Raw genomic sequence first — 24,165 nt, forward strand, 5'->3', positions numbered from 1 at the left:
TTCACGAAGTACAGAAACAGAAAAGGGACCTGCAAAAGCTCTAATACCGAAACAACAATAAAAATGATTTGATACTCGCTGCCGATACTAGCATAGTGCAGGACCATAGATAAGGGAGGGGTAAGGTTGCTCTCAATTAGAAGAACGAAGGAGCAGAGTTAGTCAAGAATATGCAAATCAACTTAGACGCCGTACGAGTAAAGCGAGACTTATTCAGGCTGGTCCTCACTAGCAATTATGTGGTTTCAGAACAGGGAAATGAAGGTAACATGGAGGTAATGGAGGTAACCCTAACTAGGCTGATTTCAGCTAGCGAAATTCAAGTTGGAAGTAGGGCTCTGAGGCAACCAAATAATAAGCTCTGCCAAGTACCAAAGGACCTTATAAAACAACTACAAACTCTGAAAGTGTCTAACTTTGCAATATGATACATAGTATCCACGGTACTGTCGAAACTGATCAACTAGAAGAATGTGAGCGATATTCGAGGTTATAACGTGGGAAACATTCAGCAAGGAATACGAGATGTCTGCAGCATGAAATCGTGCCAGGAAAACTCCACATACTACAATGCCACAGGTATGCAGTGAAAAATAACCAGGGTAATATCAGCAATCTTATTGATATAGTAAAATCAGCAGAGGGGAGGGGGCAATTCGATACTCACGTGTACAGTACCCAGAGCCACCACGCAAACTTAATTTGAAGCAGGGATCAATTATTATTATTAGATCATTATTAGAGATGAAGTTAGAAGGGCCTTCCACTACTTGTACCGGGGAAAAGCGGCAAGACGGAATATCACCATCAGCCTGGTTACGCCCACTGCAGGGCAAAGGCCTCTCCCATACTTCTCCAACAACCCCGGTCATGTACTAATTGTGGCCATGCCGTCCCTGAAAACTTCTTAATTTTATCCACCCACCTAACTTTCTACCGCCCCCTGCTACGCTTCGCTTCCCTTGGAATCCAGTCCGTAACCCTTAATGACCATCGGTTATCTTCCCTCCTCATTAGATGTCCTGCCCATGCCCATTTCTTTTTCTTGATTTTAACTAAGATGTCATTAACTCGCGTTTGTTCCCTCACCCAATCTGTTCTTTTTTTATCCCTTAACGTTACACCTATCATTCTTCTTTCCATAGCTCGTTGCGTCGTCCTCAATTTGAGTAGAACCCTTTTCGTAAACCTCCAGGTTTCTGCCCCGTAGGTGAGTGCTGGTAAAGACGGAATAACAGTCCGTCTAATCAAAAATGGCGGAGATAATATACTTGAAAGACAAGCGGCCCCTTTCCTACAAGGGGGCGCTGGCTTTTCAGTTCAAGTCGCGTAGCATGGAGTATTCTCAGTGCCTGGAAGTGTGCCGATAGCTGGAAGAATGCTAACATACTAATCTATACGAAGCCCTACATCAAATAATTCAATAATTGGCCCACTAGCTCGTTTTCAGTATTTTGTGGAAATTCACCAAGATAATTCCCAATCGAACGATGGCAACACTTGACTTCAACCAAGAGAGCGGGCTGGATTCCAGAAGAAATATTTTACGATCGATCACGACCATGTCATCAAACAGGTAATTGAAAAATCTGCACAGTGCAATAAACCTCAATATACGGCTTTCATAATTTATTACAAACGTTTGATTCAGGGCATATACCAGTAGTCATAGGCATCGAGTTACCAAGGAGTGCAGGATACATACATCAATATCTAAAGAAATATCTACAAAGACTTACAACTACGTTAATTCTGCACGCAGTGAAAGTTAAAACAGATATTTCGATGGCGCCGTTTGTCTGCAGAGCGACCTGACTACAAATCTACTCAGGCTTCCCCCTTTGTCGGAAAACAGCGAGGCTGTTGATTGCTAGGTTCTGGTGGACCTCGTGTCCGTGGACATGAATGAACAATTGTTCATGCTTAGACCCATGCCTAAGACACATATCCAGTGGCGGATATCCAGCGGAACATACAGCAATGGCAACACATCCCGTGACCCAAGTTGGCGTCGCACACGTTCACTGAAAAGCGGCACATACGGAGTGGAACATAGCCAGCCTGGCGGGAAAACGGTTACAGACAAACACAGAGACACAGACGTGTTTTCATTTCGCGACATATTGGCGGGCGCGGGCAATCTGTCTCGTGCTGCACTTTGCAAAGGCGCCGGCTCTCGCCAATCTGGAGACCACGAGAGGCGTTGGTGACGCGTAGGCTCTTTCACACCAGCTGCCGCAGAAAGGCCTCCCAGCTACGCTGGAGCCATCTCATGGGCATCGTCACCGCACATTTCTCCTCACGCTTTCATCATACCCTCCTCTTCCGCTTTTCTTTTGTCTCGCATCTTTTGTCCCCGACAGCGCATCGGTTTCGCTCTTCCGTCCTTCGTTGTGCTCGTTCTCTCGGTTACACCGACGCTCGCCGCTGGAAAGGGTGCCCCAGAGCTGCGCTTGAAAACTGCGCTTATCTTGGAAGCTGTGTAACGAAAGCTGGTGACTTGGCTGGCCTATTCCTGACATCAGCGCAACATGTGTGTCCAAGCAACATTATTAATGTTGTTTGCGGATCCTGGAAGCATTGCATTCTTTTTTATTTATTTACAAATACTGCAGGCCCTATACGGGCCTAAGCAGGAGTGGGTACATACAATAACGTAAATTACAACTGCCAATTAGCAAATAAGGAGGCAAAAAAACATGTACATACATCATTGTAACACTATACGTAACAGAAATAAACATCAACTTACAACAGTGCAATACGTAAACAAATCACCATGAAAAAGCGTAATGCAAAAGAAACTGCTTTGATTGCGGCAATTTAGAGGTCAAAGAAAAGGTTATTTGAAAGATGAACGAACGATTCTTTTGTATTAGCGTTAACTACTTCTTACAGTCGTTAACAATTGCAGTCGCTCGAGTGTAGTCTGTGGACCAAGGATGCATGTGCGCAGCCATTCGCTGAACAGCGGGGGCCGAGATCATTGTAGTACTGACGTCGAACGAAATTGCGCTGAGTTAACGTGGACGCTGAAAGGGTGACAAATACGGCATTCCTTCATGATTCCGCGTGTCTTTTCTCACCGAGCGACTTGCCTGTGACATCAATGGGAATTTCTGGGAGCGGTATACCTTATGGCGGCTTGTGTTGTACGTCGGTCCCTCACGTCGCTGGCGCAATGAGTATGGTGTACTTGCTTCCCCTTTCCACGAGCATCTCAAATCGTGAGTCTAGAGCATGTAGGGTAAACATGTGCGAGGCAAGACACAAGGACATGTGTAAATTCGGCCCATGTGTAATAAAACTTCAGTTGGCATTCTGCGCTTGCGCGTTTCACTCGTCTTGTCCCCGTGTAACCTTCCTGTTGTACGTTTACGATTATCAATTGCCAACTTGTCCAATTAGCCATCCTACTAAGCATCTCAAAGCCATTGTTTAGCTCAATAATGTTGTTTTCTATCTCTCCAAGGTGGCGCGGTCGCTTTGTGTTAACCTTCTCCACCTCGACGTCTGCATGAATAACGGACCGGCCTAATATGACATGCACTGTTTCCCTAGCAAGTGATCACGTGTAGAGGGACGGTCTTTAGGAGACCTCTGTGTGTAGTTTGTGCACTCCCCGAAACATTTAGCGTGTGCTGATCTCATGTAAAAGACCTCCGAGAGCAATGTAGCTGCATGCCAGCTTGTTATGTAGAGTACTCAACATAACGAGTTAGTTGACTATATCCATACTCAGAAAAAAAAGGAATGGTCGCACTGTAGCACTTTTCCTCAAATCTGGCTTCAGGTTACGTGAAACACTTGGTACAGAAAAGAATCATCCGAAGTAAATAATAATAATTGTTTTGGCATCGTTTCTTCCCGTTCCTGTGCGGTCATTGTTGCATCCCGTTGATGCAGAGCCCGCGTCGCATTTCCAATTTCTGTTGCTATTCTGCCAGTCGTCGCAGCAGCATGCACGGCCACTGGATCACCGACACACAGAGTTAAAGCTCTTGTGAGACGTCGGCCCCTCTTAGACCAATCAGGAAACCGCCACCATTCCTTCTATCCCGTTGAGCCAAATTCTCTCCTATGGCTCCACTTCCATGACAGCCCTCTTCTCTACGCCTCGTTACTCTCTCTTTATTCTGTCATAGCAGACAGTCCGCCCGCCGGAATCGGGGAAACGGTGTAAAAACCAAAGAAATCTATTCGCTTTTGTTTAAAGGTCCGTCGGTTCACCAAGAGCTTCCGCTGGTGCGAAACATTAACGGGAGCTTACGATTGGTCCTTGTTGTAGAGGAAAAGGCGAATAGTGAAGCCTATGAACAACTCGTCTGGCCCTTTCACTTCCAGCTCGTCTCTATATTGCGCGTCGTCCTGGACAAAATAGGAACGATGAATTAGAACACAAGCAAATCAGAAAACAAGCAATGCTTTGTAATAATAGACAGTTTTACTATAGTGTACGTTGCTTACGTAAAGGCATTGCGTACGCAAGATCGCTACGTCCTGCAAAGTGCGCATGCGCCGAATGTAACCCGAACGGTGCGAGAGGCCTACGCGGCCGCTGCGTATACGAACGCATCAGATGCTTCCGTGCGTACGTGGCGAACCATGCGTGCTGCTCTCATGGTTCTCGTTTGTTCGGGAGTGCACGAGACAAAAGAGATTGATATGTCGCGCGCCTACTAGGCGACAAGGCGTCACAGCTAGGCATGCGCCATGGTAGCGGCGCACGCGTTATCACTCTGTCTTTGGTTGTGCTTAGCAGCTCCGGTGCAGCGGTGGCGTAGAGGTAGAACACCCGCCTCACGTGCAAGAGGTCCGTGGTTCGAATCCCGGTGCCGCGCAATTTTTCACCAGATACAAAAAAATAAATCCGTGCGTTGCTAAAATTGCATAAAGAGGCTTGGAGTCTGGCCTAATCCCGGTGACCAGAACCGGTAACGCACTCCCTCACCAGAGCATTTTGGCCACCCTGGAGCAGTACTTGGCCACAAGCTCCTATATGAACACAATACATAATCCTAATTCATAAGAAAGGGGACGCCAAAGACTTGAAAAATTATAGACCGATGAGCTTACTGTCCGTTGCCTACAAAGTATTTACTAAAGTAATGGGAAATAGAGTCAGGAACACCTTAGACTTCCGTCAACCAAAGGACCAGGCAGGATTCCGTAAAGGCTACTCAACAATAGACGATATTCACCCTATCAATCAGGTGATAGAGAAACGTGCGAAATATAACCAACCGTTATATATAGCTTTCATTTATTACGAGAAAGCGTTGGATTCAGTCGAATACTCAGCAGTGATGGAGGCATTGCCGAATCGGGGTATAGCCGAGCCGCATGTAAAAATACTGAGCGATATCTATAGCGGCTCCACAGCCACCGTAGTCCTCCATAAAGAAAGCAACAAAATCCCAATAAAGAAAGACGTCAGGTAGGGAGATACGATCTCTCCAATGCTATTCACAGGGTGTTAACAGGTGTTCAGAGACCTTGATTGGGAAGAATGGGGGATAAGAGTTAATGAAGAATACCTTGCTAACTTGCGATTCGCTGATGATAGTGCCTTGCTTAGTAACTCAGGGGACCAACTGCAACGCATACTCGCTCACCTGGAGAGGCAAAGCCGAAGGGGTGGTCTGCAGAAAACTGAAATAATGTTTAACACTCTCGGAAGAGAACAGCAGTTTACGATAGGTAGTGAGGCACTGGAAGTGGTAAAGGAATACGTCTACTTAGGACAGGTAGTGAATGCGGATCCGGCTCATGAGACTGAAATAATCGGAAGGATAACAATGGGATGGGGTGCATTTGGCAGGCATTCTCAGATGATAAACAGCAGGTTGCCATTATCCCTGAAGAGAAAAGTATATAACAGCTGTGTCTTAAGAGTACTCACGTACGGGGCAGAAACCTGGAGGCTTACGACAAGGGTTCCACTTATATCGAGGACGACTCAACGAGCTATGGAAAGAAGGATGATAGGTGTAACGTTAAGCGATGAGAAAAGAGTAGACTGGGTGAGGGAACAAACGCGAGTTACTGATATCATAGTTGAAATCAAGAAAAATAAATGGGCATGGGCTGGACATGTAATGAGGAGGGAAGATAACCGATGGTCATTAAGGGTTACAGTCTGGATTCCAAGGGAAGGGAAGCGTAGCAGAGGGTGGCAGAAAGTTAGGTGGGCGGATGAGATTAAGAAGTTTGCAGGGACAACATGGCCACAATTAGTACATGACCGGGGTAGTTAGAGAAGTATAGGAGAGGCCTTCGCCCTGCAGTGGACGTAATCAGGCTGATAATGTTGATGATGATGATGATTATGTTGATGATGATGTTGTTGATGATGATGATGAAAAGCTCCGGCATTCAAGCTGGCGCGCGCTTTCATTCCTGTGACGTAGAACCGGCAGTTCCTCCACCGCTGCTAAGTTGATGCCTAAATAAAGCCTTGTTGTTTTCGCTCCACCGTTGCGCTGTCCTTCCCTCAGTCACGACAAGTTTCGCAAAATTTAGGCGTTGAAGGCGACCAAGGGAAGGCTGTACTTTTGAATGGCCTACGATTTGGCTTTGCTGCGAAAAGTGAACGCACCGAAGCCATTTCCGGATCCAGCAGGGTGGGAATTCATAGCAACAAAATATGAACTTTGTTTTTGAGAAAGTATTCAGTGTACGCTGTTCGCGCGAAAGGCTCCACCTCCTGTTGGCGCACTGCATTGCAAATGACCGTGCCAGCGTCAGAAAGCGAGTACTCGGTTCTTATTTTTCTAGATATGATTCCTATATTGATGGTAATAAGATTAGTCCCTTAAAGACCTAAATATAGTTCTGCGTCACGTGAATGAGCCCACATGCAACATAACCTTGGCGAGATCAACAGCGTCGATAGTTCGACCGATGGTTGGACGTACGGGTGGATGCGGCCAACGCGTTCCCACGCGCCCAGCGTCTAGCAACACTCGCCTGCTTACGTACGTAGGAATTTCGCAGCACTAAATGCCCTGACGTGACACGCGTTCCTACGTTCCATAAAGCGCGTGCGTGCTGCGTACGTATCGTCATGGCGCAGTACTAAAGCTGTGTAGTAATTTAGATGGAGATGCGTGCCAACACGCAGTGACCAATGTTGCCTGCCTAGCAGTTTCGCCGCTGAATTGAGAGATCTTTTGCGATGCATAGCGAGAAAGCTTGTTTATTTGTTTGTAAAGCAAACTTTGTTTATTTATTAGCAGGATTTATTTGGAAACGATAAATGCTGCATAAGTTGCGCGTTGCCCACGCCCGTTGTTCGCAACAGCGGCTCGATGGAGGTCTACGGGGTCTCCGATGGCTTCCACGCTATAGAGACCCCGCCACGCCAGATAATAAATGGACACAGGGGAAGCGCGACCATACCTGGATGAAAGAGAAGGAATTTTTCTGTAATTTCAATTACTACCCTGTAGTTCAGCCTGTTTTCTGGCAGGTATTGTATTTTGTGACCGCCTCTTTTTTTTCGTTCAACAATACGTTTCCGCGCATCAATGCCGCACAAGAATGCGCTTACTAATAGCGATATTTTATATATTTTATGTTATAAACCCGAAACTGTCGCAACTGGATGCTGCGTCTATTCAGCGTCTGCACCGAGCAACCAACTCACTGTCAACTCTGCCGGACTACTTGCCGCGTAACACAAGTGCAGCAGCCACGCGCCCACAGCTCTCCCTTCATAGCTTCACAATGTTGCCCACCAGTTTAAAGGCTGACTGGCCATCTTGTGCTCTTCTTCCCTTTTGAGGTGATGGTTCATTATCTTTGTCTTTTGCATATAAAACAGAACACACTTTTCCACCCCACTCTTGCACTTTCTCTGTTAGGGTCCTCAACAGGGTTGCCAGTTCCGCTTAATAGAAGCGAATGTGGGCTTCTTTTTTCACCGAGTCACTTGTAAATTTTTACAGTCGCTTGTCGCGTTTTTTTGGGCTTACTCGCGCTTTTCCTGCAAATATAGTTATTTTAATGCCCGTAGGCTTCCTCCCAACATTCATCTTTGGAATTCCATGAAATCATTCTCGCCCGAGAACATACTGAGCCAGGTAAAACTGCCCCTTCAGGATGTGCCTCTCCTCAAACTGTTCAAGGGTGATGTAGGACTCCTGGATACTCAGTATAGACGGCTGTGCCTCCTTTCTTGGAAAAATGTAAACAACAAGGACGGCGCTTCTTTCTGGGTAGAAGTGCTAGATTTCAAGGATGCAAGCGGCGAAAGTTGTTTCAAGGAAATAGCAGAGTTCGCTCCGTCGTTTTTGGCCATGTCTCTTAGCAATGCCGATGTCGAGCGCGTGCTCTCGCACATGAAGCTGGTGAAGTCGCACCACCGAAACATAATGAAGAATCCTATGTTGAGCGGCATCCTGCACGTACGTTATGGCCTAAAGTTTCGAGGTCTTTGCTGCCGGGACTTTCAACCGACATTAAAAATGTTGCAGCTACTCAACTCTAAAAACATGTATGATTCCGAAGTGGACGCGGAGGGTTTTCCTGATGTGCTGAACACATCCGACGATTACTGTATGTAGTTGAACCGTGAAATCAAACATTGATTGGTGGAGTCAACAAGTAACTTCATTCATGTACTGGCAAACGCGCAATGAACAGGGTGCAGACTACACTGGGGACAATGTTAAAAAGTGCATTAGTGTTTTCGCTCATTCTTGCTGATATTGCTGCTGTTCAAAATAATTAAAGTGATTTGTTTTCCTTCCCTTCGTATTTGTACGATTTTTAAATACTATAATTAAAAGATTTGCAAGAATGAGAAAATCTGTTATCGTCCGCTTCTTTTGGGCTTCTTAGCAAAAGTCGCGCCGCTTTTTTCGGGCTTGTTTTGGGGTGGTTATTTGCTTATTTGCTCGGCAGCATCTGGCAACTCTGGTCCTCAAGTATTCGTTGTAATTCGTCCCCAGTGTTGCTGAACAGGACAATGTCATCTGCAAACCGAAGGCTGCTGAAATATTCTCCGTTGATCCTCACTCCTAATCCTTCCCAGTTTATTAGCTCCAATACTTCTTCATGATTATGTTGCGCTTAGCGTTACACTGACGATTTCAAATGAAGGTCGGGGCGTGGAGACACCTGCGTACCTAAAATCGTCAGAGTAGCATTAAGCGCCCTATAATCGTGAACGTCCACAAACTAGCCCCCTACATTGCTTCACTACTTGGATACTTCTTCCAAGCATGCAGTGAGTAGCATTGGAGAGATTATGTCTCCTTGCTTGACCCCTTTCTTTATACGTATCTTTCTAGTCTTCTTGTGGATAACCAACCTATCTGTGGAGTCTTTGTATTTCCCAAAGTATTCACGTATGCCTTGAGTACTCCTTGATTATCTAGTGCCTCTAGGAGTGCTGGTGTCTACCGAATGAAATGTAATATCATAATATGTGAAAGCTATGTAGAGATGTTGATTGTACTGTGCAGATTTTTCGATTACCTGATTGATGACATGGATGTGATCCATTGTAGAGCAACTTTCCTGAACCCAGCCTGTTCTCTTGGTTGACTGAAGCCAAGCGCTGCCCTTATTCTTTTGTAAACTATCTTGGTGAATATATTTTGCACTACTGAAAGTAAGCTAATGGATCTATAAAAACTTTTGAATTCGTTAATATCTCCCACTTTGTGGATTAGTATAATGTTGGCGTCCTTCCAGTTCCCGGGAGCATTTGAAGTTGTGAGACATTGTGTGCAATGGTCCGCAAGCTTTTAAAGTGTGATATGTGCATCTTTCATTAAATTGACTGTGATTCCATCATTATTGCCGCTCTTCCCCGAGTGATATCTTGGGAGGCCCTTCTAACTTTAGCGTTAGGTATAGAATTAGCCTCTCTATATTGTTCACTGATTGTTCGAATGAAGGTAGCGCGGCTCCTCTGGCTACTCTACAGGTCAGTATAGAATACTGCCACTGCCTTTACTACATCCTTTAAATTACTGATGATATTACCCTGCTTATCTTTCAGTTCTCACATCTTGGCTTGTCCTAGGTCAAGTTTTCTTCTCACTGATTTCATGCTGCGTCCATCTTTTACGGCTCCATCAGCCTTTCTCACGTTATAATTTTGAATATCCCTTACCTTCGCCTTGTTGAGCAGTTTAGATGGTTCTGCGAATACTATTTGATCTCTTGAGTGGGACACATTCGTGACAATGGCGGGGTGCTCAACCTAAGCGTTGCTTGAGATTGTGCGCTGCATACATTGACGATGGAAACAAATGGGCCGATGGCATTTGGGTTTACGGCATTGCGCTAAAGGATGCAGCTGCACCAGAATGTCGCTTCTTGGCTAATCGGTAACAAATCAGTGGTAAACACCGCTTAGGCAATCTTAGCCATTCCGCAGAGCCTATAATTGTTCAATTTTCCTTTAACAGTAACCTCTGAACAACATCTAAGTAGAAGATGCGTGCACATGGTAGTTAGCGGATACAATGAGAGTCCCAGCACATTGCCTCCGAGATTCTTTCAGCGCGCCGCGGGCCGTAGCGAGTGGTGGCCCCCGAGATGATGCTTCACCTCGGGGGCCACCGAGATGAAGCATCATCTCGGGGCCTACCGAGATGATGCTTTGACGGCGTGCAGAAATGGGCGCTTTTTTTTGCTTTTGTTCCTGTTGTTTCAGTTTCGTACGAAGAAGGTCTACATTTTCGAGGAGTTCGCGACGCAACCGCTTGTATTTCAAACCTATAGCTTTGCACGAATAGTCCTCTATATCTACAGTACGTAGATTTATCTTTGAAGCTGGCCTTGAAAGCGCTTCATGAAGATTGCGTTTCAGATGGATTTCAATATGTATGTTGCATCTGCATAATTTGTCTCTGTTTTCCACGGGCTCTTTTAGAAGGGCCTGCGGTAAGACGACGTCCACGTCGTTCGACTTATTAAGAATCGTCATACAGTGAGATACCTTACGCGTCCATCACACACGCAAAGAAGGCAACTTCTCGCGTTCCGTTGCATTTGTCCGGAAACATGCTATCCGAGCACATGCTTCTGAGCTTCACGGATACCTCCAAGTGCTACACAAGTGCCATTTGGCGCATCAAACTAACTTGCCTACCACTTAGCACTTAGAAGATCGACCACATTTAATGCACCTTCAGTGTTTTTGAACTGAAATATCCACTTGAACAGCAGATGAGCGATCACATCACCGAGCTTCCGCTTACATAATTATATGATGCTTAGCAGATGCTGTGGCCTTGATTGGTGCCGGCTACTCTTTTTTACATACAGATATTAAAAATAAATCCCTTAAACGCCTTTAAAGGAAGCGTCCCCTCCAATACCACAGTAACATAAGTAAACGCGCATATACTGCTTCAAGCTTAACAGACCTACTTAACCGGCTCCTTCGGCCCTATAGCTATTGCAGCACCTAGATGCATTCCAGTCCGTTGGGTGTTTACTCTGGCACTATAATCGATCGAGGGTTTAACTATCAAATAAACTTTTACGTGTCCGCTTCCCAGTGTGTGCTATAGGATCGTATACCTTAGGTTCTTCTGCAATGAACCTTGCTTTCCATTTTCCACATTCTTTAACGTACAGGGCATCGCTGTTATCGTTCGCCTCCTCAATTTTCCTTCATGCCTGTTTGTAGAGAGAGAGAGAGGGAGAGGTAAACGCGATGGGAAAGGAAGTGATGTTAACTGGATGAGATTCCGGTTTGCTACCCTGCACGGGGGGAGGGGGTAAGGGAAAATGACAGACGGAATAAGGGAGAAGTAAGCATCTGTACAGCTTACGTGATAGAAATAGTGGTGTCCTTCCTTGTGCATGATGTCGAGCATATATTGCAAATACTCCTGCGGCATGTCGTTGAGCTTGAACTTAGCCATGTCTACTTCGGTTTAATATAGAACAGTGCGCGAGTTGAAAAACTACCAAGGAGCGTTCGGGGCTGAGTAAGCTACGCTGGCTGTTCTGGGAGGGTTCTGAAAGCAGCGCTTGCGCTCCCTTGGCAACAGCACACAATGGGGCGATTTTTCAGTTTGGATTAATGGGCATAGCTTCTCGAGCCCCGTAGGTTTGTTCAGAGCATTGTGCAAGGTTACCTGTGCGGCAGCCTCATCAATTTACGCTAACTCATGGTACTTGACGCTGCCATAACTTTTGTAGCTGCGAATAGCTCGATCTTTCTGCCGTACTTCGAGCGCCAAGTTTACTGATCGTTCATGGCCATAATGATGTCACTTCTCGTCTTTGCGCATTAGAACCCATGATAATAGTATGGCACTAATTATCAGTATTATTAAACTATAATGTCTCCATTTTAATCTATGGTGCAAAGTGTTGAACTTCCAAGATCATCTGTCTTTCTTTCTTTCTTGTTTACTTTTTTCCTATGATTTCTTCATTTATCGAGAAACCGCTCTCTGACCGGCCATCACAGCGCGAAAATAGAACAAATTTTGCAGATAAACGCACATTATAGACTCTGTTCGAAAGAATGGTCTCCTAAAGCGGATAATTAAACGTTGTATTACTGTTTCTCTTGCGCATTGCGTTTTAGCAAAGCGATCACGTGCCTTCCCGGCCATCAGCAAGACACGGAAACTTATTACGCGCACCACACGATCTACACTGTAAACAAAAATTTGCCTGTTTGAAAATTTTCGTGGGTTTTTCGCCCCAAAACTGTCCATCCCTGAATGTTTACTCCCATATATGTGGCAGTATAGCAAAATTTCAAAATTTTACTGTGGTCGCTACCTGCCGTATGATAAAAGCCACGTGGTGTGATCTTGTTACGTAATAAAATCTTTTTCTCCTTTGTAGAAACCAAGTACAGGCGGTTTTAAAAAGCACCCCTCACCGCCTGACATTAGAGATGGCACACCGCCTGCCCGGGTAGCATATTAGCTCAGGCCCGCCGGACACGGTTGGTCGCGTGGCCACTTCCCCAGAGGCTCTTTGCGGTGGCGGCGACTAGCGTCACTGCCTACGGCTTTCACCTATGTGAACTGCTTCAAGGGCCGCAGTTTATTTGAATTGTAATTTCTTTGCCTGCTGCCTTCCAAAAGATGTTTTAGGCTTGCCTGACGGTCACTGTCTCTCAGCTTCGTGTGTGTTCCCTGTTATCACTTCGGCGATAACGAAGGGTTGAGTGCAATGGCGGTGCTTGAAATCGCGGGAAAACAGTTACGTACGACGCCGAAGCTGACAGACGATTCATGTCGGCCCAGGTTTCTGGAAGTGTTTTCGCGTTGCATGTCCACGACGTTTGTGTTTGAATGCGTCAATTGCGCCTTTTATGGTCACGTGAGCATGCTGACAGCGTACAAGGTACGCTGTGGTGTTTTAAACGTGCCGCCTTGCAATGCCAGAAGCAACCACTGCTCGAGGAAAGGCGTCTGCGCAGGTCCCACATGAATGCCATATTCGGATTTTCTTGTGATGTGTTGCCAGTGAGGCTGGCCGGGTAAAACTTCTATATTTATCTTTGTACTAGCCTCTTGATCCTCCGTTGGTGGATCGAGATGTGGATCGAGAGACGAAGGATCGAGAGAAGCAAGATGGAGAAACTCGGGCCAAGAGCTGGGCAGCGATTTCTACATCGTGGAGGTCGTCGTACCGCTCGAAGGCCAAGGCAACAGCGGCATGAGGAAGCATCACATTACGGTCTGGGACGCCTTTCGAAAGGCGCTACCCGCGGTGCAACTGGACATTATGGACATCGAGCAATGGGCGCCCAACGTCTTTGAGACGACGGAAGGAGCCATCAAAGAGCTGGAGACGGACGAACAGATACACAAGATGGACGGCCGGCTGGCCCACTTGATAGAAGCCAAGCAGCCCATAAAGGCGAGGTTGCAGAAGCGACGAACCAACCGAAGTGAAAGGAAGAAGATTGCCGAGCTCAACAGGCAGATAGAGGTCCACTACAGGATGACATGCACCCAACAGTAGAACGAGGCCTGCAACGAAGCCGACGGACATTTGCACAAGGGCAAGACGTGGAACATGCTGCGGCACCTCCTTGACGAAACCAAGACCAAGACCCACCGACACAAAAACCTGGCAAGGATCCTACACAAGGCAATCTGCAAACACGTGGAAGACGAGGTCAAGGAGCGCTTGGACGCCAAGTACCTACCGACCACCCCCACGGAAAGACACCGTATTACCAAGGCAACGAGAACGAGACGCCAGATCGAGACATCCAGACGTGGGAAGTCAGAGTTGCCCTGCAGAATCTCAATGGCAGGTCCGCCGCAGGTCGCGATCGAGTGACCAACAGAGTGCTCAAGATCCTCAACGAAGCGGCCATCGAAACGCTCCCGAACTTCTACAACAAGTGCTGGCAAGAAGAAAAGCTGCCCAAGCCATGGAAAGCAGCCAAGACGATCCCCATCCCCAAGCCTGGCAAACCACCCAACATAGAGAACCTCAGGCCGATCTCGCTCACTTCGTTTGTGGGAAAGGTCCTCGAGTACGTTCTCATGAACAGGTGGCAGCGTTACCTGGAAGAATCAAAGCGTTACCCAAATTCCATCATCGGGTTTCGGAAGAAGCTCGGGACGCAAGACGCGTGATCTTACTGAAGAACGAGATCATCGACGATACGACGGGCACCAAGGACAACAGGTCCATACTCGGGCTGGACTTGCAGAGCGCCTTCGATAAAGTGAGGCACTCGGCTATCCTGGCCCAAGTATCCAGGCTAAACATGGGCAGAAGGGCACACCAGTACATCAAAGACTTCCTGAGAGAACGGACCAACGAAATCTGCGCGGGAGACCTGCAGCTCAAAGAGAAGAAGCTGGGCAGCGTCGGAACTCCGCATGGCTCGGTGATTTCCCCGCTACTCTTCACCCTCGTGATGATCAGGGTGGCCAACCGGCTAGAAAGAGTAGTTGGAGTCCGGCACACCATCTATGCCAACGACGTTACGCTATGAGTACCGGAAGGAAGCGTCGCACACATCGTGACAACGGTGCAAGAAGCGGTCAACGCCATCGAGGAGCAGCTGGACGGGTCTGGACTCATTCGCTCTCCAACCAAATCATAACTGCTGGTGATTCCACCGACAGGAGTGGGCAGGAAAATAAAGGATATGGAAGTCAAGTACGAGCGCCCGAAGATCACGGTCAAGACAGCGGGAGGACAAGTAATACCGGGGGTCGAGAAGATTCGAGTGCTCGGGCTGCTCATCCAGCGAAACCGAGTCAATGGTAAAAGGGGTCAACAAGCTCGCGGGCAAAGCGGCCGCGGCAATGCGACTCATCAAGAGGGTGCCCAACAGAAGAGCGGGGAGGAAGGAGGAGAGCCTCACTAGGCTCGCTCAGTCCTTCGCAATTAGCCACATAACGTACGTGGCCGCCTTCCACAACTGGAGGCCGAGTGAACGTAACAAGATAGACGCCACCATAGCCAAGGCGTATAAGGCGGCACTCGGTCTCCTCGGGAGCACGAGCACCGTAAAATTCATGGCTCTGGGAGTCCACAACACGCTGGACGAAATAACCGAAGCACAGAGAACGGCGCAACACGAGCGTCTCTCTGAAACGAGAACCGGAAGACAGATACTGCGAGATTTGGCCTCGAGCCTCGAGCCGAGGGAAGGCAAGCAGCAGAAAGACGCACGTATACCGGATAGCATCACCAGAAAGCTCAGGGTCTGCCCGATCCCGAGAAATGTGAACCAGGAGCACAACAAGGAGCGGAGGTTGGCGAGGGCCAGGGGTCTCGTGGACCTCCACCCCAGAGAAGAAGGCGCCATCTACATGGACGCGGCGAAGTATCGAGGGAGCAGCGACGCATACGCGGTGGTGGCTGTAGGGGCATCGACGGGTGCAACGAAGACCGCTTCGAGCGTCCGGACTCGAGAGGCGCACCGAGCGGAGGAGGCGGCCATCGCCTTGGCCGTCTCTGACCCCGGATGCACTACAGTGTTGTGTGACTCCAGAATGGCAGTGAAGAACTACGCCAAGGGTAGGGTATGTAGTGAGGCTGTGCGCATACTGCGCAAGGCCGAAGACATCGCACGCAAAAGTGCTGTGGTGATCAAGTGGTTTCCGGCCCACATGGGCAGTGACGTGTTGGAACGCGGGAACATGAAGCACAACGAGATGGCCAACTCGGCCGCGCGAGAACTAACCAACCGCGCAGCTGCAAGCACGGCGGACTCGGAGTGTTGGTCGCGGTGCAGTGCCAAGGACAAGATGACCACCTTCAACGAAATAGTGAAGTGGTACAGACTTAACAGAAAGACTATGCCGCCACCTCACCCGGGGCTTACCCGGAAGGAGGAAGTGGTATACAGGCAATTACAGACGGGGTCCCTGCTCACCCCGGTGCTAGCTAAGCACGTGTGTCCGAGCATGTACTCGAGTGACATGTGTAGTTTGTGCGCGAAGGAGAGAGCCACCGCGGCTCACATCCTTTGGGACTGTAGCATAAATCCGCGAGAAGCCGGCGAAAAGACGATGATCCCGCCGCAGCTAGAGGCAGTAACGAGGAGCTATGACAGAGACACAACTCAAGGCCGTCCTGCAGGTCTCGGCAGCTCTAGAAAGGCAGCGACCGCGCGAAACCGAGGAGAAGGGGGGCAGCACACCCAGGAAGGGAGCGGCGGCCCTCTCGGACCCGCGGAAGTAGCGAGGAAGCAAGACCTCGAGGAGCACAATGCACGAGACTGACGTAGTGGCCGCATCGCTGCAAAAGCTTGTCCTCCCTGCGTGGAGGGAGCCTTACCGACTCTGCAGGCATTTTCACTAAAGTTGTTCTCTCGCTCTCTCTCTATACTACCCTCCTCGCCCACGATAAATTGTAGATCATACCCCCAAAAAAATCTTACTGAGCCAGCTGAACCTAATCGTTACCGCGAATATCTATTTTCACCCCTTGTTATTGCTTCAACGTGCTGCTCTAAGCATGTGCACACACTGACTCAGAAGCATATCTGCTAGCTACGATTGTGCAAATTTGTTCCAGAGAGCAGTGATATAACTTTGCCTTATGGTCGAGAGGCAATCAATGTGTGCCGAACAAACAGCGTGGTCAAAAAACAAATGTATCTCTCCGCACTTCTTCATGTAACGTGGTTTGTTACGGGCCATGTTCAGGCGAAATGAAAATTTGTTTTATGCAAGGACTATATGTGCATTAATAAATGTTTTTATGCAACGACTAAATATGCATTCGTAGCTATACCGTGGGGCTATGTGAACTTATCCCATCGCAACATCATAGATTGCGATGGAACAATGCTCGACGTTAGCGTGTCCTTAGCGCTTTTTGAATCGGTTTTCTTGTACACGCACAGAAAGTACGGAATACAGGATCACAGTGGTTCTGCTTTCCTTGATATTAGGTATTGTTTTCTTTAGCAGCCTGTAACTTTCCTCGAACATCTCATGTTTCTCGGAAGCTCATGTACGCACTTGATCATTGTGCTTTGACGCCCAATGACCGCTTCTTCATTACCCTTTTTTTATAGAAATACCTGTTGACGGCACCGTGCTCGCCAACTAAGTTGTAAGGCTCACATGCTGGCAAAACTGGAGATGGTTGTGGCGCTAGAAACACCTTCATCCAAATTTATATTCACCTCAAATGCCTCAGATCCGGGTATACATCCAAAAGGCATCACCGAAGAACTTCATTCTTATACCTTCTTCAAGCTCACAAATATCCTACGTAGCGGCCACTGGAGACGTACATTCAATTGAAATAGATACACGGTGCTCAGCCTGAAATTGCGAAATTGAAACGCGATTGCTTCAAAAATGCTCACTTTCTCTGCTTAGGACAACGATGCTGGCTACTGCATCCTTGTTTATTTGGGAAGCTTCCTATGTAGCGGTGTGAAGTTTTCAAAATAATATTGCCCCCTACTCTCTTGCTCGATAGCTTCGCCTTTGACTTCCATTGCTCTTTCAACTTGCGAGTGGCAAAAGTAATCATGATGGGTGGTACGCGATTGGGGCGTGAGGGCAACCTGCGAATGCTGTTACTGTCAGAGTAGTTAATGTCCTGCAGCCCCAGTGTCTCAGCCACAGAGCTTTTACTGCTGCCAGCAACTTCTCATTTGTTGTTAGTTGAATGTCGTGAACCTTTAGGTTCGGTCCCCTACTATATTGCTAGTATGGCAAAGAAGTACGACACGGCTGTGGATGGCACGATGGACGCAGACAAGAAGACGCAACAGCGTAGGCTTAGTAAGTCACACAGGGAACAGCGTCTAGCGCGAGCCCCACTTCAGTAGCATTGGTGATCCGGCTGCGGAGCTCTGCACCGGCGCACTTCTTCCTTACAACTTCCCCCCTCGCTGAAGACGGAGCCACACAGGAGGCCTAAGGCTTCGTGAGGACGAAGGGGTAGTGATACGGCTTGAGCCGATCTACGGGCACAGTTTCGCGGCCTCGGCGACGCAGGTCCATTGGGGGCGTGAGAGGTTCGATGACGTAGTTCATCGGAGAAGTTTGCTGTAGAATGTGGTAGGGCCCATGGTATAGGGATACAAACTTAGAGGAGGCACCTGGTGTCGAAGTAGGAGGTACTCACAACCAAACGAGAGCGTCAGGCGAAAACTGGTGGGGGGGGGGGGGGGGGGGGGAGGGGGGCGCCTGTCGTCATGACGAAATTTCTGTAGGGTTTGTTCTTGCGTTGTAAGGGAGCGAGCTAGTTGCCGGCAATTGTCTGGATACCGGGCGGCTTCGGAAACAGGTGTACCCTCTGATAAGTCGGGACGGTAACGAAGAATAGTGTCAATGGGAAGTGATGGTTCGCGGCCATATAGAAGAAAGAAGGGAGAAGAACCCGTCGTTGACTGGGGTGCCGTATTGTAGGCGTACGTGACATAGGGAAGGATGGAATCCCAGTTGGTGTGGTTGGAGTTGAGATACATCGAAAGCATGTCGCCAAGAGTTCGGTTAAAGCGTTCTGTCAATCCGTTTGTGTGCGGGTGATATGCCGTGGTACAGAGATGAATAATTCGGCATTCAGCGAGAAGTTCTTGAATGACATCGGCGAGAAAGACGCTGCCACGGTCGCTCAGGAGTTCGTGGGGAGCGCCATGACGTAGAACGAAGCGTTGAAGGAGGAAGGAGGCAACGTCATGAGCCGTCGTGGCTGGCAGAGCGGCCGTTTCTGCATACGTCGTGAGATGGTCTACAGCTACAATGACCCTGCGATTGCAAGCAGCTGTGTATGGCAGAGGCCCGCAGAGGTCTATCCCAACCCGGTCAAAGGATCGCGAAGGGCACGGCAAAGGTTGCATAGGTCCAGAAGGGCGGCAAGATCAGGCTTCCGGCGTTGGCATTCTGTGCAAGAGCGAGTGTACTTTTGCACAAATGTGTACATACCACGCCAATAAAATCTATGACGTAGTCTGGTGTAGGTCTTGAAGAGACCAGCGTGTGCGCACTGAGGGTCGGCGTGGAAAGTGGCGCTTACATTAGTGCGGAACTGCCGAGGTATTACAAGCAGCCATTTGCGGCCGTCGGAACTGTAGTTACGGCGATAGACAATTCCGTGGCGGATGGCGAAGTGCGAAGCTTGTCGGCGTAACGCTTGGAATGGTGGGCGTGTAGGTGAATTAGAGATGTAATCTATCAAAGATGAAACCCAGGAGTCCTTGCGCTGCTCCAAAGCCATGTCGACAGAAGTGAATGGAAGTCGGTCGTCTAGGACGGACACACTGACACTGTCGGCGTGGACAGGCGAGCGCGAAAGAGCATCGGCATCGGCGTGCTTCTTGCCTGAGCGGTAGACAACCCGGATATCGTACTCTTGGAGCCTCAGTGCCCACCGGGCTAGGCGGCCGCAGGGATCCTTGAGAGACGACAACTAGCAAAGGGCGTGGTGATCGGTAACGACATCTAAGGACCAGCCGTACAGTTATGGGCGAAATTTTGTGATTGCCCAGATGATCACGAGACATTCTTTTTCCGTTACAGAATAGTTCGCTTCAGCTTTCGTCAGAGTGCGGCTCGCGTATGCAACAACATATTCTTGGCAGCCTGGCTTTCGCTGGGCGAGCACAGCGCCAAGGCCAACACCGCTAGCATCCGTATGGATTTCCGTGGGAGCAGTAGGATCGAAATTGCGCAGTATCGGTGGTATTGTGAACAGGCGACGCAGAGTTGCGAAGGCATCATCGCAAGTCGGGGACCACGCGGAAAGATTGGGGTCTCCCCGAATAAGTTCTGTCAGAAGTGCCAAATCAAAGCGAAATTTCGAATAAAGCGGCGAAAGTACGAGCAGAGGCCGATGAAACTGCGGAAGTCTTTTAGAGACGTTGGCTTCGGGAATTCTTTAACAGCACGGAACTTAGCGGCATCAGGGAGAACGCCGTCCTTCGACACGACATGTCCGAGAATTGTCAGCTTGCGTGCCCCAAAGTGACATTTTTTCAGATTTAGCTGGTGGCCAGCGTCACTGAGACAGCGTAAAACCTGCTCCAAGCGATGAAGGTGGGTAGGAAAATCTGGTGCGAACACTACTACATCATCCAAATAACACAAGCACGTGTTCCATTTGAGGCCTCGAAGAATCGTCGTGTCCATCATCCACCGAAAAGTTGCGGGCGCGTTGCAAAGTCCGAATGACATTACACGAAATTCGTATAAGCCATCTGGTGTGATGAAAGCAGTTTTAGGCTTATTTTCTGCAGCCATAGGCACGTGCCAATAACCAGAGCGTAGATCGAGGGAGGAAATGAACTCTGCACCTTGTAAGCTGTCGAGGGCGTCGTCGATCCGCGGCAATGGATATACATCCTTTCGGGTTATTTTGTTTAGGCGGCGGTAATCCATGCAAGAGCGGATCGAGCCATCCTTCTTTTTAACTAAAACAACTGGCGATGCCCATGGGCTGTCAGACGGTTCAATGACACCACGCTTTAGCATGTCACCTACTTGCTCATCAATGACGCGTCTTTCTGTGGACGAGACGCGGTAGGGTCGCTGCCGTAGCGGTGAGTGAGAACCAGTGTCAATATGGTGACATACAGTCGTCGTTCGGCCCAGAGACTTCGGCCCAAAAGCAGGGCGAAACTTCTCGAGGAGACGGAGAACGTCATGGCTTTGCGTGGGGCTTAAGGCGTTGTCGATGACGTAGCTGAAAACGTCTTCAGGCGATGCGGCAGGTGCGGAACTACAGCAGAGGGTGTTGACCTCTGACGATCCAACAGGAAGTTCCGACGTGGTAATGGTGTCGTAAGGCTCCACAGTGCCGAGAGATTCACCGCGAAGCAACGCAATCGACAATGGGAAGTGGTTGTGTATAGGAAGGTGAGTAGCACCAGCTTGAAGGCTAAGCAGCGCAGTTGGGAGTTGGGAGAGGTGGCGGCGAACGAAAGCAGTCGAAGGCGTGAAGAGTCCGGTAGAGTCGGAGGCAACAGAACAGGATACAGGTGCCAGAACTGATGCGTGCGGAGGTATATGGATGTCGTCAGTGAGGGACAACTTGGTGCAGGAAAGCCAAACGTCATCAGATATGGCATTGCCAAGCGAAGAGAAAGCGACTTCTGCACGGGAGCAGTCAATGACAGCTTGGTGACGGGAGAGTCCCAACCTAAAATAGTCCCAACCTAAAACCTAACCCAACCTAAAATAATATCGTGGGAACAGTGAGGTAGATCGGCGAACTCGACTGTGTAGAGTACTCCTTGAATTTCAAGTCTGGCGGTGCACGCAGCCACCAGCTGGACGCGCTGTGCTGTGGCTGTGTGGAGTAAAGGGCCGAAAAAAGGCGTCGTGACTTTTCGAATTGAGCGTTTTTCGGCAATTACAGATATGGCGGCACCTGTGTCAATGAGGGCAAGCACAGAGACACCTTCAACAGCGACATCAATATCGTTGGGCGGCGAAAGAAGAGGGCTTGAGCGTTGTGACGATGACGCAGTTCTTGCCTCGGGAACTGCGCCACTTAGTTTTCCGTGTCAGCGGTAGAGGGACGTCAACGCATCGGGGAGAGCGAGCGACGACGAGGAGAAGGAGAACGGTGGTCGGAAACTGGGTGAAGGCTTGGGCGGAGAAGGGGTAAATCGCGGTCTGGAGCGTAAGACAAAGGATGGTCGTATGCGGCTGTGCGTGGGTCGTCAAGTGGATGATGTGGACGGCGGCGGCACAGGCGTGCAACGTGTCCGGGAATACCGCACGAATAGCAGATGCGCCGATTGTCCGGTGTGCGCCAGGGATTAATCACTCGATGGGCTGGAGGTCGTAGCGGCGTGGGAGTAAAAACAGGGCTAGGCATCGGAGGTGGAGCCCGAAAGGTCGGTGGTCGTGGTCGTGCGACGGTGTCGGCGTAAGTCAATGGGGCGGCGAGTGGAGGCACCCGTTCCAGAGGAAGGACCTCGGACATTTGCTCTTCTATAGCATGTCGTAGGGTCGGACTAAGGGACGAACTTGAATCCGGTGAGTTGCAGAGGAGGGAGAGCTGGCGAACTACTTCTTTTCGAACGAAAGCCTTGATCTGCCAGAGGAGGGTGGAATCTTGAATACGGTAGGTCAAGCCCGACAACGATTCGTGATGAGGAACAGGACGGCGAGTGAGGATGCGTTGATGGCGGAGCTCGTCATAGCTTTGGCACAGTTCAATGCCTTGGGCAACAGTAGAGGGGCTCTTTGAAATGAGCATTATGAGTACATTCATTATATGCTTTATCTTATTGCCCTCAGTCATGGATGCATCGACGCGTTTACAGAGATCGATGACATCAGCGATGTAGCTGGTAAAGGTCTCACCAGGCTGCTGAGACCACGACTGCAGGCGCTGTTTGGCACGAAGCTCGCTGAACTTTGTCTTGAACACCGTTCGGCTTGGTACTTCACTTTCGTGGTTCCGAAACCACAGGTTTAGGGGAGCGAAACCACAAGGACTAGGGAGCAGGTGGTGGTAAGCTCGTGGCGCTTCCGGAGGTCATGATGGCAGGGAGAGTCCGGCTGCGCAATTCCAGGATGACAAGAGACCCAGCAAACCTCCACCAATTATGGCAAAGAAGTCCGACACGGCTGTGGACGGCACGATTGGGCGCGGCGAAGAAGAAGCAACAGAGTAGGCTTAGCAAGTCACACCAGGAACAGCGTCTAGCCCGAGCCCCACTTCAGTAGCATTGGCGATCCGGCTGCGGAGCTCTGCACGGCGCACTTCTTTTTCCTTCTGCTCCGACGTCAAACCTTGCTGCTGGTACAACCAGATGGATACATTTTGGAAGCTCCCACGCTGCACCGGTCATTGCTGGAGCTTACAAAACCACCACTGGCTGCATTCATGTTGTTTTTGTGACAGAAGGTACGAAGATCGGCACCCACATACACGTAAGTATATTCTAGAGTGTCATCAGCCAGCCATCATCCCAGTCCCACTTTTACGAGTAATCTTGGAATTCGTAGCAGGACAGCGCTTCAGCACAAAACAATCGAACAGAAAATCGACGCCACAGCAGTGTGTTGCACTCTCATGCACGACTTAACTTCAGCTGGAGACTGACTGAGGAACGACCCTGACCGAAACCATGTGAAGTTTTGTGTGTGGGCTATTCTTGAAGAGTAGATCCGCCCCCATAAGCACACAAGCATAGTGGCCCTGAAAGCATCGCTGGAACGAGAATGGAAAAAACATTCCCTGGGAATACCTCGGCGACTACGATTGAAGCGTACCCAGCACCTCCACCAAATATGGCAAAGAAGTCCGACATGGCTGTGGACGGCACGATGGGCGCGGACAAGAAGACGCAACAGCGTAGGCTTAGCCAGTCACACCAGGAACAGCGTCTAGCCCGAGCCCCACTTCAGTAGCATTGGCGAGCCGGCTGCGGAGCTCTGCACGGCGTACTTCTTCTTCCTTACACTAGGCTTGATTCGGCGTTTTCTTCAACCGCGGTATTCCTTCCCTTGCATTTTCCACTTCAATTTCGGTCACTATTTTCTGAAGAATACTGTCACTGTTTTCTGAAGAATACTTAATGGCTGGTCTTTCTTGTACTACCGCGTTCATCATATCTATCAGAGTATTAGCACAGAACTCTCAATGATATCAATAGTTTTTTTTTCTTAATAGCGACGGTCTTAGCCTCTAGTTTGTAGGAATTTTAGTATCGGTCAAAAAAAATAAAAGTCCATATCTCCTTTGGAATTAGGCATACAACACACAGCTCAGTAT

General features: G+C 48.9%; 2 protein-coding genes across 3 annotated transcripts in view; one reads left to right on the forward strand and one right to left on the reverse strand.

Annotated features, from left to right (window-relative positions):
* Positions 1 to 12,014, reverse strand: part of LOC135918288 (uncharacterized) — a 73,068-nt gene extending 61,054 nt beyond the window's left edge. Inside the window, exons 1-2 of the mRNA XM_065451948.2 lie at positions 11,799 to 12,014; positions 4,271 to 4,368 (exon numbers count right to left, since the gene is read on the reverse strand). Of these exons, the coding sequence (XP_065308020.1) occupies positions 4,271 to 4,368; positions 11,799 to 11,891 (191 nt within the window). The 5' untranslated portion in view covers positions 11,892 to 12,014. The remainder of the gene's footprint in view (positions 1 to 4,270; positions 4,369 to 11,798) is intronic.
* Positions 1 to 24,165, forward strand: part of LOC135918290 (uncharacterized) — a 343,130-nt gene that overhangs the window by 78,951 nt on the left and 240,014 nt on the right. The window contains exon 6 of one of the 2 annotated variants that reach the window (XM_070525721.1): positions 13,505 to 13,627. The exons of the other annotated variant lie outside the window; for it this stretch is intronic. The gene's annotated coding sequence lies outside the window, so the exon portion shown is untranslated. Of the gene's footprint in view, positions 1 to 13,504; positions 13,628 to 24,165 lie in introns of those variants that run through there. 2 annotated transcript variants of the gene reach the window in all.

Source organism: Dermacentor albipictus, chromosome 9, assembly GCF_038994185.2.
Source record: "Dermacentor albipictus isolate Rhodes 1998 colony chromosome 9, USDA_Dalb.pri_finalv2, whole genome shotgun sequence".
In the NCBI taxonomy this organism is placed as follows: Eukaryota; Metazoa; Arthropoda; class Arachnida; order Ixodida; family Ixodidae; genus Dermacentor; species Dermacentor albipictus.